This window comes from Eulemur rufifrons, chromosome 18, assembly GCF_041146395.1.
Source record: "Eulemur rufifrons isolate Redbay chromosome 18, OSU_ERuf_1, whole genome shotgun sequence".
NCBI classification, from domain to species: Eukaryota; Metazoa; Chordata; class Mammalia; order Primates; family Lemuridae; genus Eulemur; species Eulemur rufifrons.
This window is the reverse complement of record NC_091000.1, coordinates 47,097,742-47,119,265: the sequence shown is the minus strand read 5'-3', so window position 1 is coordinate 47,119,265 and position 21,524 is coordinate 47,097,742. Positions and strand designations below refer to the sequence as shown.

At 39.1% G+C, this 21,524-nt stretch overlaps 2 protein-coding genes across 2 annotated transcripts in view; both read left to right on the top strand.

Annotated features, from left to right (window-relative positions):
* Positions 1–7,280: 7,280 nt before the first annotated feature.
* LOC138398794 (putative olfactory receptor 1F12P) overlaps positions 7,281–21,524 on the top strand; it is a 38,263-nt gene continuing 24,019 nt past the window's right edge. The window contains 1 exon segment of the mRNA XM_069493263.1: positions 7,281–8,215. Within this exon segment, the coding sequence (XP_069349364.1) occupies positions 7,281–8,215 (935 nt within the window).
* ZNF165 (zinc finger protein 165) lies at positions 13,243–21,453 on the top strand. The gene is given in 4 exon segments (XM_069493561.1): positions 13,243–13,352; positions 16,897–17,380; positions 17,648–17,786; positions 20,453–21,453. Coding segments are annotated over 3 exon segments (1,458 nt in total). The 5' UTR covers positions 13,243–13,352; positions 16,897–16,969; the 3' UTR covers positions 21,361–21,453.

Below are 21,524 nucleotides of genomic sequence, written 5' to 3'. Positions count from 1 at the left end.
ATCTTAATGAAAAATGAAAGATCCCATCAAGCAGGCACAAGTCATCCCAGTGATAACCATCCTAGACCAGTCAGCCCCAAACTGACCCAGCAGCTAACTGCAGGAATTTGAGTGAGTCCAACCAAGACCAGAAGAACTACCCAGCTGAATCTAGCCCAAACTTCTGACTGACATAATTATGTGATAAATAAGTGGTTTGTATTTTAACCCACTTAGTTTTGGATGGCTTGTTATGTGGAAAAAGCTAGCTGATACATACTCTTTAGCACCTGGATCTATACAATATAGCAATAGGGACACACTACTATATAGTAGCCATTTTTTCCATGTATATATACCATCCTTGAGTAGAACTGAGACAGGGAACTGGCAGGCACTGCTTCAGGCATTGCTTTAGGCATTGCTTCAGGAATTGCCTAATTGTGCAGGCATTGCTTAACTGAATCAAGAAGTTTCAGAACAAAGTTTCCCGAGCTACCCTGATCAAAACAAGATGGAGACAGGACAAGTTCCAACTGGTTAGAACCAAGATGGCAGAGAATCAACTGCCTCTTGATCTTGCAGCTTCATTATACCTTATTACCATAAAATTACCATAAATGTTGCTAAGGAAGCCTCCCACTCCCATTATGTATCTGATACCACGACACTTCCTGGTTGATCATATTTAGTCAAAAGGAGACCGTCACCCTAATTCCAGGAAAACACCAAACCTTTCCAAGAAATAACATGAATATTCCTCCCCTTGTTTAACATATAATTAAGGCATTGCTTAAATAGAGGGGCTAAAGGAACCATGGAGTTGGTTTTCCTCCACAGGGAGAATTGGCCTCTACTTTGTTTGTGGAGTAGGTTTTCTATGTTTTCTATATAAAACTTGCTTTCACTTTATACTGTTGGCAAACTCCTGAATTGTTTCTTGCAGGAAGCCAAGGACCCACTTGGACTTTAAGTGATTCCCAGCATGGGAGTCACCTCTCTGTGTCAGAATATCCCCAAATTCCTGGGTGTTAGCCCCATGCTGACACATTAACTGAGCCTATAAGGGGTCATTCCACATTGTTATTTTAAGCTGATGGCTTCTAGGAGATGGAGTATGTGGCAAGACTAGTAAAGTCTGATCACAAGCTCATTGTCTCATCTTCTTTGCCACACAATGGGTCCTTTGATCTCCTGTAACATTGACAGATCAGGCTTTTGTAAGTCCAAGGATGATGTTAACAGTGCTTCAGGCAGTGAAAACAAACCCTATATTTAGGGAATAGGTCAATCCTACTAAAGAAGAAATAACTCAAGCTAGAAAAGGTTATTTGTTATTTGTGTAACATTGTAATGCTGTTGTCTGGGAGCCTCTTATTGGGTGGAGAGGGAGAGGCTTCACAATCCTTCCTGGTAGCCTATGAACAAGCTCCAGAACTTTTAATTCCTTGAATCTCCCTGGACGGTTGTTTACCAGGCACATTATCTCTACCATTGCAATTGAGAAAGCCACAGGGGGATGAAGTAATTATTACTGGAGTTGAGGAAGCTTGTCAAGATTGGGTTCCCAGGGGCTGCAAAAAAGCTGTGAATTTTAATGTGAGGGAGTCCTTTAATCATTCTAGCTCTCACTGCACAAAGAATCATCCTTTTCCTCATCGTTGTACGTGCTGGGGGAAGGGCAACATTCTCCCTTTTTTATATTTCCCATCACCTCTGAGTGAGACTTGGAAGATAAAATTCCTGCCAGAAGACTCTGATGGGAACACCTGGTAAGTACAATGGGAAGTATGCAGATTTGGAGAAATAAGGAGAAAGCCTGTCCTTCCTGAGACAAGCAAGACAAGTTCAGGCTCCACTCAAGGTCACTGGGCATTGCTAACACATAGTAGGTACCTAATACTACTTGTGGAATGAATGGATTGATTAATTAATGGGGGCCCACCCTGTGAAGGTGTGAAATTCTAGATACAGTAGTGGCATATTGAAAAGTGGGTTAGATTTCAGATCAAGAAATTTTAATTCAGATCCTGCTTCTGCTAAAACTCAGTGAAAATATGTGATATGTATTACAGAATTGTGAAGATTGACAAACTGAAATCATTTCATGTGGCATAAAGTACTTGATGTAGTAACTCTTGTCTTATTTTTTTCTACCTTGTTGAAAATTTTATGATTTTTTACATAGTTATAGGATTTATTCAACTGATTTCATGTACTTCTCATTGTTTTATCATGTTTCCAACAGTGAAAATGTTTGCCTTATGGCAAATTGAGGGGGGTAATGTCTTTACTGTCATCAAAACGGCTACACTGATGACGCACTAATGAGATCAATAAATATTCTTAATTCTGCAACAAAAGTATTTCCACATTCCTATACTCCTTTTTTTTACGTGTTCTATTAATTATTAGAAAGCTTTTTTTCCTCCTTCCAGGATATTTGTTTTCCAGAATAGTCCCTTTATACATTCTCTGTAAATGAATGTTTCAATATCCAGATACTTTAACAGAATCATACAAACAGCTTAGGATAACAGTTAATAATAGGCATGGGTGAAAATAAAAGAAAAAAGTACTAGGAAAAAAAATTACCTGTAAGCTGAAAAAACTAGGTAAATGAGGCCTGAAATGCCAATAGATATGAATGTGGCCCTAGCTGTGGCCACAGTTCTGAAGCTGTGTCTTCAGAACTCAGGAAGAATCCAATTTGGTAGGGCAGGAAGGTCACAGGTGCAAGGGGAGGGAGGAAAAATAAATAAGGGAAAATCAGTTTGGATGATCACAGAGATTAAAAAATGTAGGCTGGGTGGTGGTTCAAGCACCTAGCACTTTCCGAGGCTGAGGCGGGAAGATCACTTGAGCCCAGTAGTTCAGGGGCACAGTAAGCTAGCCTGGGCAGACAGAGTGAGACCTTGTCTCCAAAAAAACACAAACAAAAGAGAGAGAGAGAGAGATTAAGAAATGAGTCATAATTGAAGGAGCACTCTGTGACTCTCTTACCTCTTTCTTTAAATCTACTCTTCCTTCTCTGCAGGAAAATTTCCTCTATTATTCAATCCACACAGCATAAAGTGGCCATAGCTTAAATCCTAAATTTTCACACCTCCTCTGTTCAAGAACAAACACCACTTTGCCTGGCCATTCCCCACCTCCCTCAAAGTCCCCTGAGTGAAAGGGCAGACTTTTATGAAAGAAGGGAGAAGACTACAAGAGCTGTTTTTCTCTGGGAAGTTTCTCTTTTAAGCAGAAATGAAGGTTCCACACACTACAATTAATTCTGGCAAGGTAGAGAGGAATTCTGCAAACTATACGCTAAATGAAGAAAGGCATTGGCACTTTGGACTCCAGAGAACACAGGGCTGCCTGTCAACAGCAGCTCTGAGGGCATCAGTCCCTGACATCAGCATCCCTCTTGTCAAAGCAGGCACTGGCAGAACAGTAGTGATGAGCAGCCCAGACACAAAGGGGAAAAAAACAAAATAAACCATCCACCAGGGAGAAGGCAGAGAGCACGTGTGAGAACTTTCTGAGGACTCTAAATAGAAATTGTAGCAAGTGATAAAAGCAGAGATTTCTGTTGTGCCAGCATGAGATGTGGACATGAAGGAGGGCATAGCGAGAAGAAACCTTCCAGAAAGGACTTTTAATATTGTCATTTCTTCTGCTTCCTGCAAAGCTCATAGCTTACTCTCCCCTTCATCTATGTCCCCTTGATATTCTCTAATGAAAATCCTATCTCCTGCAGTCTCCATAGCTGTTTAAGAACATTTATTCAACTAACATTTTTAAGTGCACACTACATGGCAAGAGCTGTGCCAAGCAATATGATGTAGCTCTAACTTGTGTTTCCTGAAATCAGTCAGCCTGAAGAGCTGATATAAACAGGAGGCTGCTATTTTATCTACTATTATAAGTCCTGAAGCCTATAGAAAGCTGCTTTAATTATTTCTTGGAGTTCCCAGGAAATTCTCACAAGAGCTCTGTGTTCTCTGAGCTCCAAAGTGCCAATGTTTTCCTCCATTTTGCATAAAAGTGTGTAGAATGCTTCTCTCTTTCATTCAGTTTCACACTTTATTATCTAATCAATGAAAAAGTTGTCCAACAGAGATGTTCCATTTCCTTTAGTTTTCACCACCAGACTCCCCGTTCCTTTGGCTGAGACACAGGACAATAGGGCTGGGTATAGAACCAATAATAGAATCACACAGGGTGCCGCCTTGCATCTCCTGGCATGCAGCTCATTCCATCCAAAAACTCAGTCTAACTCCATAGGCAAATATAAATCATTGTTTATAAAACTGGATTCTTTTACCCAGAGATGAGTAAGATTCAGTCCATGTGCTCTCCAAAATCCTATAAACAAGGATTCATGAAAATAAAACAAAACAAAACAACAACTGTATACTACATGGCCTAGGATAAAAGTCACTATAAAATGTACATTGAAGGCACATATTTCTATCTGATAATATCAGAAAAAGTTTCTGAATCTTTAATAAGTATATTCATTAATTCATTTATTTAACAAATATTGGCCGGGCGCGGTGGCTCACGCCTGTAATCCTAGCACTCTGGGAGGCCGAGGCGGGTGGATCGCTCGAGGTCAGGAGTTCGAGACCAGCCTGAGCAAGAGTGAGACCCCGTCTCTACTAAAAATAGAAAGAAATTATATGGACAACTAAAATATATATATACAAAATATTAGCCCGGCATGGTGGCGCATGCCTGTAGTCCCAGCTACTCAGGAGGCTGAGGCAGTAGGATCGCTTAAGCCCAGGAGTTTGAGGTTGCTGTGAGCTAGACTGACGCCACGGCACTCACTCTAGCCCGGGCAACAGAGTGAGACTCTGTCTCAAAAAAAAAAAAAAAAAAAAAACAAATACATACTGATTACCTACTGTATGCCAGCCACTATTCTATACATGCAGTAATTTAAAAAAAAAAAAGACAAAGACAAATTTTCTTCTCTTATAGACTTTACATTTTAGAATGATATTAATATAAAATATGTGGGGAGGAGGACAAGAAAAGTTCAGATAATGGTGAGTGATATGAGGACAAAAACAGAGCAATTTTATAAAGAATGTCTTGGGGGAAGTTTTAAATAGGGTGAGCAGAGAATTCCAAAATGAGAAAGGCCATACATACATAAAATTATAATGTGTGTCAGAAAATTCTAAGTGTGAGAAATTGATCATAGCAAGATAAGGCTAGAGAGGAAAGAAAAGGATCATGAAGAACTGTGTATGCTATGATAAGTAATTTAGAATTTGGATTGAAGGCAATTAAAAACCATTAGAATGTTTTAAGTTGTTCCATGAAGGGACCATGTATGCACAGTGATCCTCCAAATGCCCAAGAAGCTGAGATACCAAAGAATGAGGCAGACAAATCCAGTTTGTCAGTATATGATAATTTATTAGGGGGACTTACAGATAGAAGCACTGTCTTGGGCAGCTTCAAGAAAGGTAGATCTCTGCACAGCAAGCCCCCAGACACAGGGCTTTTATCTTGGGGGGAAAAGTACACAGGCTTTGGAAAGAATGTGTAAGTGTCTAAGAGAGTGCTGCTGGCATCACAGTCTGTGATGTGTGTAGCAACATCAAGGGTTGTTTCGGAGGAAAGGTGAAACTTAAAAGTTGTTTCTACATAAAGAGTAATATATCAACTAGATATTATGGAGGCATTCCCAGACTCAGGGTTAGTCAGGCAGATTAGCATTTAAAACTAAAGTCACTTTTGATCACACAGAAGTGGGGAAATTCTTGTTTTAGAAGGGTAATTTGTTAGGAAGCATGATAGGATTGAAAGGGGGAAATCTATAGGAAGGAAGACCAATTAGCAGTCTATTGCAATTATCCAAATGAAACATCGTAAGAGTCTGACTTGATCACTCAGCCCACAAGTGGTGGGGTCTGGTTTCAATGTAGTCTAACTCCAGAGTTCACACTCTACAGCATCTTTTCTCCCTCTTACAAAGTCCTCCGTTCTTCTATAATTATCTCATCTATATAAGAATGTCTTCTTATTTTGCATGATAATGTTTTTCTTCCACAACCTGATTCCAAGTGTCTCAGGGCAAGAACTCTTGTCTTCTATTACTTTGTGTTTTCTACAACTCCAAGAATTTCAGGACCCAACATAACATACTTAGGGTATATTACTTATATACATGAACTCCTTCTTTTAGTTATAGTTAAAATATTACAAAAACATTAAAAGGGAATCTTTTAAATCTGCCCTCCTGTTTTGACACACTTTTATCCTGTGTTCTCCTTTAGATTTTTTTTTGTTGTTGTTGTTGTTGTTTTGAGACAGAGTCTCACTCCATTGCCTGGGCTAGAGTGCCGAGGTGTCAGCCTAGCTCACAGCAACCTCAGACTCCTTGGCTCAAGCAATCCTCCTGCCTCAGCCTTCTGAGTAGCTGGGACTACAGACCTGCACCACCACACCCAGCTATTTTTTTCTATTTTTAGTAGAGATGGGGTCTCACTCTTGCTTAGGCTGGTCTCCAATTCCTGAGCTCAAGCAATCGTCCTGCCTCAGACTCCCATAGTGTTAGGATTACAGGCATGAGCCACCACTCCTGGCCTCCTTTAGTCTTACCACATGTATTATTGATATATAACTACACGTGTTATATAACTTTTTAAACTTATGTGTAAATATTTTCCTATATTGCTCATAGTTCATACAAACTATAATATTTTTGGATACTTAACTATTTACACTTGTCAAGCAAATTAATGTATTTTTCTTTTGAATCTTAAAGAAATAAGATTGTTTATCCTTATTTTGTAACTCCCTAGTGATAGGTGTCTGACTGGTGTTCAAACAGGATGGTTCATATGATTTTGGACAAATATTTGGAAAAATTTCCTCATTTAAATCACAATATTTGGAATGGAGCCATTTAATATGTCAAACTCATGAATGCATTCCAACACACAGCAATCAAGCAACCATACATGATGCAGAATGTGCAAAAGTTGGTGTCAACATCACAAGAAGGAAAAGAATCTCTGCCTGCTGAGAGGAGATGTGTACAGATCCCATGGAAATCTTGGATGCGGTGAGGTTCCAGTAAGGGAGGATAGATGTAAAGACAACCAGCAAGGTGGAAGGACGTACTCAAGGCTCTGTGAGGCTTGAGAGGGAGCATCAGAGAGAAAGTAGGAGAGAACATTTAGTAAGTGGGACTAAACTAGGTGAATATACAAAAAAATAGCAAGGGAAAAAATTTTTTTACTGGCAAAAATATTTCATTCTCTGAGTCTTCGTGCAGATATATTCAAGCAATGGAAAAGGAAAATCAAACCAGTGTCTCTGAATTTCTCCTCCTGGGCTTCTCGAGTTGGCCAGGGCAGCAGGTGCTACTCTTTGCACTTTTCCTGTGTCTCTATCTAACAGGGATGTTTGGAAACTTACTTATCTTGCTGGCCATTGGCTCAGACCGTCGCCTCCACACACCCATGTATTTCTTCCTTGCTAATCTGTCCTTGGTAGACCTCTGCCTTCCATCAGCTACAGTGCCCAAGATGCTACTGAACATCCAAACCCAGACTCAATCCATCTCCTATCCTGGTTGCCTGGCTCAGATGTATTTCTGTATGATGTTTGCTAATATGGACAATTTTCTTCTCACAGTGATGGCATATGACCGTTATGTGGCCATCTGTCACCCTTTGCATTACTCCACCATTATGGCTCTGCGCCTCTGTGTCTCTCTGGTGGCTGTACCTTGGGTCATTGCCATTTTAAACCCTCTCTTGCACACTCTTATGATGGCCCGTCTGCACTTCTGCTCTAACAATATCATTCATCATTTCTTCTGTGATATCAACTCTCTCCTCCCTCTATCCTGTTCTGACACCAGTCTTAATCAGTTGATGGTTCTGATTGTGGTGGGGCTGATCTTTGTGGTACCTTCAGCATGTATCCTGGCATCCTATATCCTCATCATCTCTGCTGTGATGAAAGTCCCTTCTGCCCAAGGAAAATTTAAGGCTTTCTCCACCTGTGGATCTCACCTTGCCTTGGTCATTCTTTTCTATGGAGCCATCACAGGGGTCTATATGAGCCCCTCATCCAATCACTCAACCGAAAAAGACTCAGCTGCATCAGTGATTTTCATGGTCGTGGCCCCTGTGTTGAATCCCTTCATTTACAGCCTAAGGAACAATGAACTGAAGGGGGCTTTAAAAAAGACCCTAAGCCACAGCAAAATCTTCCAGTAATTTATACTGGCTGAAAGGAGTTTAACAGGAGGCAAATCCTAATCAAATAATCACTTCCATTCTCATAATAATTACAAATCTGTTATTAAATACCTAATTAAATTTGTTACTGATCTATGTTTGCTACAAATTGTAGGAGTAACATAATCACAGGTCTTATCCATTTAATCTTCCATTAACATATCCCTTTAATATTATTGATGTGGAAAAATATTTATATATAAAGTCCCTGAAAGTCACAGTAAAATGTGAAATCAACATCTCAATGTATCATTAAAACATCACATACAGCTCAGATTAACATGTGAATATGCCACAGGGAACACAAAATGGAGCATTTTCCCAGGACTGTCCTCCTTCTAGCATGTACTTGAGTACTTACCCATATTGTTGTGCATGAGAAACACTAGAAAATAAAATTACTATGTAATCAAAGGTTCTAATCATAACTGCAATGTGAGATCAAAAGGAGAAGATATTGGTGAGGACTTAAGAGGTCAAGCACAGCTTCAGGAAAAATATGGCACTTCATCTGGGTCTTGAACATGAGTGAGTTTTACATAGGAATGATGAGAATATTCAAAACACATGATGAAGGCTTGTACGTAAGAAGGAGTATGGTATGTTACTCAATATGAGTAAACATTGAACAAATTAATCTGAATGTAGTAAATAGTCCATATTAGGGACTGACAAGAATGAGGGATGGAGAGTTATTAACATTTCTCATTCTGATGTTTTGTACTTATTCGCATTTTATGATTATATTGTATGCATTTCCTATAACCTGTCTGCATTCCTTTGTGTAAAAAGTAGAATTTATGTCTATTGTCTACACCTATATCTATATAAATCTTCATACTAGTCTACAAAGAATTGCCTGGCATGCTATGAATCATAATTTTAACATTAAAAATTCTGTATTTGTCTTTTACTCTTGACCATGCATAGAATTGCCTATATGAGAAGCAGACCCTACCTGATTGAAAGCTTATGCTTTGATTTGGAGCTTATGCTTTTCATTTGGAGCTCATATCTGATTTGATCGGTCATTTTCAGCATCCACAATGTCCCCCAGAACCCTGAAATTTTCCATATGGTGTATATCCATATTTTAAGTCATACCATCCAAAATATCTCTTCAAACTTGGTAAAAATATGCTCAACCATTTTCATGTGACATAATAACACAGAGAAAGAGAGATAAAAAGATATAAACAGAGTTGAGTAGTTCATAAAATTGCTGAAAAGGCCGGAGAATGGGGCCCCTCTCCCACAGCCAAAACAACATACAAAAACCATCTTACAAGTTGACCAAATTACTGTCACTGAACACTGGGTGTTGCAATTTATGCTGCCTACCTGGACGCTGGGTGCCTATGTTAGCTTGCTGCCACAGCTGCTCCATAAATTGGACATTTCTTCCACTGCCAATACCACCAGAGAGATTTTCCACTGCCTCTGGGGCTTTGTACCACCTACTTGATTCAAATTGCAGGAAAGCTGTGTCTGATGAGTCAAACACAAAACACATGCCTTTGCCCTAAGTACAAGGAAGACTGAGGAAGAGAACATCTCAGATTTTCACCTGTACTGAACACCATGCTGTGTCTCCCAGAACTTAAGGACTTATTCCCCCAGTTGCTGAGAGTGCTGCTGGCTGATAGCCCTCTCTGACAGCCCTGGCTCTCCCCTTCTCCAGAAATTGCTCTCAGCTGCAAAGAACAGCCTGTTCTTCCTAAGGCAAGCTACAACCAGGGACTGGTCTCTTGAATGGCTATAAAGGCCTAACCCCCTCAGGACAACTCTGAAGTTGTCGTCTTAGTTCTGTGGGAGCAGCCAAATCTTTTGTTGTGATTATATCACAGCCCAACTTCTCCCTTCTGCCCAATGCTGCTGCCTTAGCTCCCTCACAGGTGTTAATCCCAAAATCACTACCTGTAAACTTCTGCATGTTATCTGTATCTCAGAGTATACTTCTCTTGAAACCCAATCTGCAACACCACCTACAATGAAATAGTTAAGACAACATCTCTGAGTATAATTCAATAAAATTAAAAAGTAATGACACATTCAGAAAGAGAAAAGCCTTCCACTTGAAATGTTTTTAAATCTCTCTTAAGTAACTGTTGATTCAAGGAGGAAATATAATCACTTGAGAATATCTGGAAAATGATGATAATCAAAACATATGGGAAGAGCCTCATCAGTGTGCAAAGGAGAATTCTTAGCCATAAACACTTACATAAAATACACATAAATCTAACTAATTAAGGATTAAGGTTAGAAAAAGACAATATAAACTGAAGGGAGGCAAAGGGAATTAAGAGAAAAGAATAAATGAATAAATCAGAAAACAGAAAAAAACAATAAATCTAAGAGCTGGATATTTAAAAAGAAATTAATAAAATAGAGAAACCATTATCTAATTAATGAAAAGAGAGAAGAGCACAAATATACACAATAAGAAACAATTAAGTTACATGAATAAGAAACAAAAGGAGATACTTACAGAAACAGAAAATTTGAAGGAACATAAAACTAGATTTACTTTAATTAAACCTATGCAAATAAGTTTGGAAATCTATCAAAACTGACCATAGATACAAAATCTGAACAGACTGGTTCCATAGATCTAATAAAATTCTCAAAGAACTAACACCCAAAAGAACTAGACCTGAAAATTTCATAGGGAATTTCTATCAAAACTTAAATAATTGTCAGAACATAGAAAAATTTACAAAATGTATACAAAATGAGCAATATTGATATCAAAAGTTGGCAGAGATTAGACAAAATTGAACTTGATAAGTCTAACTCATGATTACTGATGCAAAAATAAAAGTAATATATCAGCAAAAGGAATTCAGCAGCACTTCAAAAGAATAATACATTATGGACAAACATGCTTAATTCAAGGAATGCAAGAATAGTTTAATATTACGATATTTGTTAATGTAACTTATCATGATAACAAAAAGATGAAATGAATAGGAATAATCCTAAAAACTGTCCCAGATAAATACAAAGAAAATTTTAAACTACAAGTGAAGGAAACAAAAGAAAACTTGAATACAAAAATACAGAAACTTGAATAAAGATTCTCAATTCTCCCTCAATTAGGTGTTTTTTTTTTTGTTTGTTTGTTTGTTTGTTTTGGAGACAGAGTTTCGCTCTGTTTCCTGGGCTAGAGTGAGTGCCATGGCGTCAGCGTAGCAAACTCCTGGGCTCAAGCAATCCTACTGCCTCAGCCTCCTGAGTAGCTGCGACCAGCGCCACTATGCCTGGCTAATTTTTTCTATATATATTTTTAGCTGTCCAGCTAATTTCTTTCTATTTTTTTAGTAGAGACGGGGGTCTCGCTCTTGCTCAGGCTGGTCTCGAACTCCTGAGCTCAAACGATCCACCCGCCTTGGCCTCCCAGAGTGCTAGGATTACAGGCATGAGCCACCAAGCCTGGCCTCCTCAATTAGTTTTAAATTTTAATGTGGTCTCAAAAATTACCAACAGTTTTCAAATCCAGAAACAGGTTTTAAAAATTTACAAGGAGAAAATAAATAAGCAAATCAATAAGGGGAACTAGATTCATTAGATATTAAAACATTATACAGTTCCAATAATTGTGTGGCATTTAGCAAAACAACCAAACCAACAGAACAGAATAGAAAGTCTAGGAATTGATGCAATTATAGTCAAGAGTTTAGTATTAAAAAAATGGCAAATTATAAAAAGGAAAAATGTACTATTTAATAAATAGAATAGGGGTCTATTTGAAAAAAATTGGATCCATTACTCATATCTTTCACCACAACAAATAATAAATGAATCACAGTATTAAATTAAAAAAGATGAAACAACAAATGTATAATAATAAAACATAAGAGAATTTCTTTAAATTCAAAATCCAGAAATCATAAAAGAAAAAAATTGACATATTCACTACATAAAAGGTTTTTAAAAACAAAAAATAAAAAAACTTCTACATGGCAAAGACATCAAAAGAAATGTCAAAAGAATGACAAACAGAAGAAAATATTTGTAACTCATATTAAAAACAAAGCTCTAAGAACCCCTAGAAATAGATTTAAAAAAGACATTAATAGAAAAAAGGCAAAAAATATTAGTAGGTAATTCAAAGAAAAGGAAATGCAAATGACTTTTTAACAATGAGTAAATAATATAATTTATAAAAGGTAAAGCAAATTAAAATTACCGTGAAATACCTATAAGATTTTTTTAACTTATAAATTTCATGATGTTTTCTGATAATGAGACATTGGTTAACAGGGATATCATACAATATCATCAAGTGTAAATTGGTGAAACAATTACTATTGTTGGCAAATTAGTAGGTAAATAAATAGGTAGATAAAAAGATGGGTAGGTAGATGGGCTATAGAGACTTCTCAGGCTTATATTCTTCTCAGACTTCTCAGACTATTATAAAACACCCTGGAAAAACCACAACTTTGCGCAAAGGCCATCGCAATCTTACACAAAAAAGACTTCTGCAAGGACATCTGCTCAGCAACTGCCTGTCCAACCTCAGACTGGCGTCACTCTTATAATTAATCTTTGTAGTAAAGGATAATCATTTCAAAACAATTTTATAATCTTCCTCATTTTTCCTTTAAAAACCTTCCTCTTCCTTTATCTCCCTGAATACAGACATAGTTTACTATGGCACGTGTGTTCGCAATGCCCTACTCTCGAATAAACATCATTTTCTTTTAGAAAGCCTCTCTGTTGACACCTACGACAATGTTGAAAAAAGACACCTCCTCCCTAAAGCTCAGAAAACCTCAAGACGTTGGCGAAAATGCCCAGGACGAAAGTCTAAACGCCTGAAGGGACCCAGAAGGCTTCTGGGAATCGTAGTCCAAATCCAGCCTATCTTCTGCGCAGACGCACAAGTCCCTGTGGACGGAATCCTTGAAGGGTGGTGCAGCTCCGTCCTTTCACCGGAAGTGTCCGATCGGAACCAGCCCTATAGGAAAGGTGACTCCGGATTTGGGGACCAGGTGTCCGGACCTATGTCCCCTTGCAAACATCCAGTCCCTCTCATATTCCTTTTGGGATTACACCAGCTTCGGGGCGACCAGGCCGTAGACGTCAGAGGATTCCCGGAGAAAGGTGGAGCCAGTGTAGAGGTTGGGAGGACGCGCGCACTAGTGTATTTCGTGAGGGTTTGGCGGTCTCCATAGTTACCTGCGTCGCGTGTGGCGTCATAGTGGAAGGCTGAGAAGGCGCGGTTGGGGGGGCGACGTACTGACCTTGAATTTGGGGTCACCGGTAAGAGGAGCTGACACATCTAGCTGGGTGGAACGGGGGAAGACTGTAGAAGTCTACGATCTGCTGCTGTCTGCCAAAAGAAACTGCCACAGGAGCTACCCCCAATCGCCTGCGTCTTGCGAGGAGTAACCCCCTTTTTGCAGGAAAAGTGGGGACAACCCTGGCCTCTTGAAATTTATTCACACAGTAGTATTTCCTGTTTGCCTGGGATGCAGGGAAACCAACACTAACCCCCTGCCCTCCTTCTAGAACGAGAGAGAAACAGCAAAGTAGGCAGTTGTAAGACTGTGGAAAATGTCTCAATGTGAGAAACACAAGGAGGTACTGTGGGAGCGTTATCCAACATGGACTTTGAAGCCTCTGCTTTGCTCTATGGTCTCTACTGGATTTCCTCTGACTCCCTTCCCTCCACCAACAAAATTCTCGCTCCCATCTTCCCCTCCCCCAACGTGCACACCAAGGACCTCTTCATCCATCAGAAGCCCTGTTTCTCTACCTTTCTCATCATGATTAATTACTCCTTCCTCTGTTCTCATAGGATTTGTTTACATATCCGCTTAGTCATTTTTGTAACTCTCCCAACACAATAATTGTAAAGTACTGGATGCTCAAATGTTTATTAGTTTGAAGTTGGTAAGGCTCCAGGAGGGATATATCAAATCCTTGAGAACTAGATAATTCCATCTGGAGTTGCAGAATCAGTTTTAAATGGATGAAAAGTGATGAAACACAAGGAGATAGGAGTGTCAGTCATCTGAGGAGATAACATGGTATAGAACCAGCTACTTAGCATGATAATTGAAGTTTAGTTAGTATTATATAGGCCCCTTTACTGTCCATCTTCCTATGCTAAATGAGATAATGCTCATAAAGCATTAGGACACTACTTGGTAAGCACTTGATTAGCACATCTAGGAAACATAATGGGAAGTGAAATTAGACTAGACCACTACATCAAAATGACCCAGTAAAATATTAGGAATTGAAACTATACGGTTAATATACCATAGAACTAACCCCTTGTCTTCCCTTTATCACTGATAAATTTTGTTCTTACACTCTCAAACTGTATGTTTTCCAAGGTTTAGTCTGAGCCTGTGATATTTATTTCCATGCTCTTGGAGAATTAATCCTGATATATATCTTCAACTATCCTTTTCATGTATCTTATCCAGATCTGTGTTCTCGTTCCAAGCTCCTTTCCATTATTAAAATCTCATAGTATCTGTTGGAAATATTTTTCCAAGTAGATATCTTATAATCTTAGATACAGAATATCCAAAACAGAAGTCACCTCAAACTTTCCTAATTTTCTCTTTCATTCAATGAACCAACAAATATAGAGCCTTAAGAACAAATATTAATAATGCATGGTCCTTAACCTCATGGAACAGCAGTCAATTGATGAAAGAAAAGCACCCTAACAACTTAAAATAATGCAAGGTGATATGTGTTGTATTAACAGATGTATGTGTTAGGACTTGTAGGAACTCAGACTAGAGTTGAGGAATTTCTTATCAGAGGTAGTAGAATTCTTAATCGTTATCATACCCTGCAAGCTGGTTTCACCATCAATTTGCTGCTCATTTCCACTTCTCAACTCTTTTCCTATCCTGTGTTTTTGGAATCTTTCTTTCTTTATTGTCCAGTTGAAGCCCACCACCTCTAGGAAGTACTTGCTACCATTCAGTCTCTTCCTACCTCAGAACCATTAGGGTATTCAATGTCTCCACCATACAACTCATTTAGCACTTCAACATTGAACATTTACTAAGCATTTACAATGTGTGTGTCATGTGAAACATGTTTTTTCATTTAAATGTTTTATGTCATTTCTTCCCAACTAGTTTGCAGACTCAAACTTTTTTTTCAAATCCTTAAACTATGTATCAGAATACAGATTTTTTCCAGGTATACACCATACTGACCAAGTTACCATCTCCAGGAGCAGGACCCAAGTCAGCAACTCCAGGGACAGGGCCCAATTACCTGTTTCTAACAAAGTTTTCATATGCTGATTAGGCAGCAAGTCCAGTCTTGCACTCAGATTTTCTTGAAATCCACTGCTTTACAACTTCTATCCCAATGCTTTGCTTGTGCTAAGATTCTTAATAAAGTATATGTCAGTATATCAGTCAGTAGTCAACTTAGTGAAATGTTTAGTAAAAGAACCTGAAGAATTTACATTTGCATTTTGCTTTTGGTCTCTGTGGCTTCACCTATAAATCCTTTATTCTGGTTTTCAGATCAAAAACCAGACTGACCATTCCCACAGACTGATAATATTTGATGAGCGGATAAATTCAAGAACAAGACTCATAGAAGACTAATAAGCAAATCATGGTGGTGATTTATTATATTTCATTTTATTGGTGAGATGAGGGGCCTCAATGGCCAAAACATGGACTGAGCCATGAAACTAGAAAGGCCAAGAAGGAACTTACGGGACAAGAGGAAACCTACTGAGACTTTTGGGGAAAGAACCACTTACGCTGCTTGAAATTAACCTCTTGCTCTCAGGAAAAGTTGCCCTCTTCTGTTATTTAAGAGATGTATAAGTAATCCTAATCAGCTTATAATTTAAATTTAAAAATAAGACAATTTAAATTAGAAATATTAAACTTAAATGTAATACTAAATATTAACAAGCCATATGTGATTACATTTTATAAGTTATATAGAAAATAAGGACCAAAAGAGAAAAATGATATAAGTGCTTTATAAAATAGGAGAAGGGAAAAGTATAGTTGGTTGCAATGGTCAGGGGAAGCTTAATGAAAAAACAAAATTCTGCAGAATGGATAAGATTTGACTAGGACATAGGAGAGAAAGAGATGGGAAATTACAAACACGGAAACAGTTTGAACAATTGGTTAAGGATAGGAACACAGAAGTAGGAAAACAAAAAGTTTAGTAGGTTTGTATAAGAAAATTACAGAGGCAAAGGTTGGAGCCGTACCATAGAAATGTCAAATTCTAAGACACGTCAAATGTCAAGTTCATGAATTTTGAATTTATCTTTTAGGCACTGGGGAGCCGATGAAAACTTCTAAGCATAATGACCTGCTGAATACTGTGGAGATGAACATGTCCTTCATTTCTAGGGTGGACAGCAATATGAAAAGATAGAGGCCACTGTACTCATACAAGTGTGAGGAAAACACAGGCTTGGATTGTTATAATTATATATTCAGAATTTGGAAATAGGATTACTTACATTGTGTTGAAAGAGAAATCACATAACAGTTGTATTCCACACAGCATGTATGTCAGTGCTTTTACATACAATAAATGCCCTGTAAATTTTTGTGTAATGGAGAATGATGATGTCTATGATGTGGTCTTTCATCTTCCTAGACAGTAACAGTAATTTTTGATCCTTCAGGAGAGCTCTTGAAACTAAAGAAGGCCCTTCCCAAAACACAAGTGGGTTTTCTGATAATACAGTCTATCCAGAGATGGCTGCAGAATCAGAAAAAGCTGCAGCTCAGAACTTTCCAGAGGATAAAGGACTTCTGATAGTGAAGATAGAAGAGGAAGAGATTATCTGGAGACAGGACACTTGCATACAAAGAAGTGATCCCCTCAGGCAGGAGCTCTGCCGGCAACTTTTTAGGCAGTTCTGCTACCAAGATTCCCCTGGACCCCGGGAGGCACTGAGCAGGCTCTGAGAGCTCTGCTGTCAGTGGCTGAAGCCAGAGATCCATACCAAGGAGAAGATCCTGGAGCTGCTGGTGCTGGAGCAGTTCCTGAGCATCCTGCCAGGGGATCTCCAGGCCTGGGTGCGTGAACATTACCCAGAAAGTGGAGAGGAGGCAGTGACCATACTGGAAGATTTAGAGAGAGGCACTGATGAAGCAATATGCCAGGTATGTAGGGGATCTCTAAGACCTCCATAATGGAGGGGGTCCCACAGTGGGAGGAGAGGACCTGAGATTGATTATCTAGTGAAACTTGCAGGAGCTGTTGGTTCAGTGTGCATTTATGTCTCCTTTCCTGTCTGGTACTACACTACATTTTACAAGTGATTTAGACTTGATTCCTCCTTCCCCAGTTTTGTATTTCTTAGTTGTTAGAACATGTTTAGCTCCAACAAGGATTCTCTCATAAGCCCAAATGTACTTGCTTTTTCTCAGGTTCCAGCCCATGAACATGGACAAGAAATATTCAGGAAAAAGGTATCACCTCCTGGACCAGCATTTAGTGTCCAGTTCCAGCCAGTTGAGACCAAGGCCCATTATGATTCTTCAGAACCCCAGCTCCTACTGGACTGTGGTAAGTGGCAGAATGCTATGTGGTGCATGTCACTGAAGAAGCAGGAGAGTGAATCTGCCTCTTCAAACTCGTCTTAGTAACTGTGGATGGTCCTTTCCTTCATTATCCAATGAAAGTAGAGAATGTGTTTTTTCCTATGAGTCTTTGACCAATTTGGGGGGGAAAGATAATTTTGTTCCTTATCCAGAATATTTACAAACACAGGATAGTTTTATGATGTGACAAAATTAAGGGAAATAAAAATGAATGAGTTGAGAAAATGTCACAGAAAGAGAAAAGAAGCAAAAAGAAAGAAACACATGGACAGAAACAAAAACAAAGCATGTTATAGAGAAGTACATATAATGATAGAGAAAGAGGCATATACATGATGATATACTTAGAAATAGAATATATTTGCAGGTACATAGACTATGATCCGTATGTTTGCCTTTTATATTGTACTCTTAGTCTTATAAAGCTCTTTTATGTTTTTATGTAAAGTTAGCCATACTTCTGGAGACCACCTCCATAGAAAACTCATCTCTGTTCTAAAATTCATCTATTTAAAAGGTTCACAGATGCAATATCACTTTAGGTATGAATACTCCTAATGATAAACCCAAGAATAAGTTACTGTTAATTTTTTTTTTTTTTTTTTTTTTTTTTGAGACAGAGTCTCACTCTGTTGCCCAGGCTAGAGTGAGTGCCGTGGCGTCAGCCTAGCTCACAGCAACCTCAAACTCCTGAGCTCAAGCGATCCTCCTGTCTCAGCCTCCCGAGTAGCTGGGACTACAGGCATGCGCCACCATGCCCGGCTAATTTTTTCTATATATATTTTTAGCTGTCCATATAATTTCTTTCTATTTTTAGTAGAGGTGGGATCTCGCTCTTGCTCAGGCTGGTCTTGAACTCCTGAGCTCAAACGATCCGCCCACCTCGGCCTCCCAGAGTGCTAGGATTACAGGCGTGAGCCACCGCGCCCGGCCAAGTTACTGTTAATTTTTTATGAATTACCACATACTCCACCTTCAGGTTTATTCTGGAACTATCTCCATCTACCCCATATAAAATTGTAAATTTCCCTTACCCCAAGACCAATACTCCCTAACCCACTTTCCTACCCTAGCATATTCTAGACAAAGGAAACCCTATAACAAAGAGGGTTTGCTTGGCTTCAGCACAGTATAGAGTTATGAGCTAGAAAGTAGGATTTGTGAAGACCAGATCATAAATGGGTCCTAGAAACCAGGCTGGGGAGTTAAGACTTGTTGTGGAAGAAAAGAGATTAAAGGTTTCTGAATAGGGTATAAAAGGATGACAATGTTTAATGACAATTAGTCTGGTAAAGATATTTAGGATAATTAGGAAGAAGAAAAGCACAAATATATGATAGCAGGGAGGCAGTTACAGTCATCTGGACAGGAAGTAGTGAGGTTCCAGGCTATGGTAATGGTAGCAGAAATGTAAAGGAAGGGATGTATAGCAGAAAATGATGACAGAACTTAGAAGACTGATTAACCATGAAATATGAAGAAAAAATGGATGGTGGATGATGGATGGAGGTTTTCTCACACAAACCTCAGAGTCATTTATAGCTTTACTTTTCTCTCCTGTGTCCTCATCTGCTTTTCTTTGAGGTGGTACCTCCATTTTTCCCTCTAAGCTTAATACCATAAATGTATTATAGACCTGAAGTTCCCAAGATCCCCCTTGGTCACATTGTATAGTTCTTTCTCTTTACTTATCTCCCCTTCCCAGTTCTTGCTGCTGCTGATGCTTCTCCCAATCTTTTCTGTTGTATATATATATCTTCAGACATCTGTTTCCTCTCTCTGCCAACCACTGCATGCATTACTTGCTTTTGCCAATGTTTCTTTTGTTTGTGTCCTTGTCCCTCACTCCTCTATGAAAAGCCACATATTTATTTTATTTATTTGTTTATTTTTCTTTTTATTTTTATTTTAAAAAAGAGACGGGGTCTCGCTGTGTTGTCCAGGCTGGAGTGCAGAGTGGCTATTCACAGGTGTGATCCCACTACTGATCAGCACGGGAGTTTTGACCTGCTCCATTTCTGACCTGGCCTTGTTTGTCCCTCCTTAGGCAACCTGGTGGTCCCCTGCTCCTGGAAGGTGACCATAGTGATGCTGAACTTAGTGCAGACACCCGATTGGCATAGCGCACTACAGCCCAGAACTCCTGGACTCAAGTGATCCTCCTGCTTCAGCCTCCCCGAGTAGCTAGGACTACAGGCCTGCGCCACCATGTCCAGCAATTTTTTATTTTTTTGAGACAGAGTCTCCATCTGTTCCCCAGGCTAGAGTGCCGTGGCGTCAACCTAGCTCACAGCAGCCTCCAACTCTTGAGCTCAAGAGATCCTCCTGCCTCAGCCTCCTGAGTAGTGGGACTACATGTGCACACTACTACGCCCGGCTAATTTTTTCCATTTTTAGTAGAGACAGGGTCTCACTCTTGCTCAGGCTGGTCTCAAACTCCTGAGCTCAAGTGATCTTCCCACCTCGGCCTCCCAGAGTGCTAGGATTACAGGCGTGAGCCACTGTACCCAGCCAAAAAAAGCCACATATTTAAAATGGCCAAATGAAGTATCAATTTATAACTATCTTGAGCATGCTCCCAAATTTTCTTTCCTCCCAGGGTGATATTTACTTCTTTTTTCATTATTTTAGATGATGAGAGTGAGAACAATGGATCCGTGCCAAAGCTGGACATTTATGAAAAAACAGAATCTCAGAGAATTATATCAGGAAGAATCTCAGGATACATGTCCAAAGGATCCGATGGGCCGCAAGACATTTGTAAGTCTGCAGGCAGGGTAAAGAAGCAATGGGAAAAAGAACCAGGGGAGTCTCAGAGACCATCATCAGTGCAAGATGGAGGTTTTGGTAAAATCCTCACCCACAAAAATACACTCACAGGTGAAATGATAAGCCATGATGGATGTGAGAGGAACTTAAATCTGAGCTCAAATGAATTCACACATCAGAAATCTTGTAAACATGGTACCTATGAACAGAGCTTCAAATGGAATTCAGATTTTATTAACCATCAAAGAATTTATGCTGGAGAAAAAATTTACCAATATGGAAAATCTTTCAAGAGCCCAGTACTTATTAAACATGCAGCAATTTTCAGTGGAGAGAAAACTCATCAGTGTAATGAGTGTGGGAAAGCTTTCAGGCACAGCTCAAAGCTTGTTAGGCATCAGAGAATCCACACTGGAGAGAGACCCTATGAATGTAATGAGTGTGGGAAAGGCTTTGTAGGAAGCTCAGATCTTATTAGACATCAGCGAATTCACACTGGAGAAAGACCCTTTGGATGCAAAGAATGTGGGAGAGCATTCAGTCTGAACTCACATCTTATCTTGCATCAGAGAATTCACACCAGAGAAAAACCCTATAGATGTAGTGAATGTGGGAAAACCTTCCGTGTGAGCTCCCACCTTATTCGACACCTGAGAATCCACACTGGAGAAAAACCCTATGAATGCAGTGAGTGTGGGAGAGCCTTCAGTCAGAGCTCACACCTTAGTCAACATCAGAGAATTCACGTGAGGGAAAACCTGTTAATGTAAGGAATTTAAATTCATATGGAAATGCTGAGGAAATAGCAAAACATGAAAAAAATCAAATAAAACATAAATATTGTGTGAGATGAAAGACTAAAAGACTAGTGTCTTTTTTCTCTCTCTCATTCTCAGGGTTGCTGCTTTATGTATGATCTTCATTTCTGTGTTTG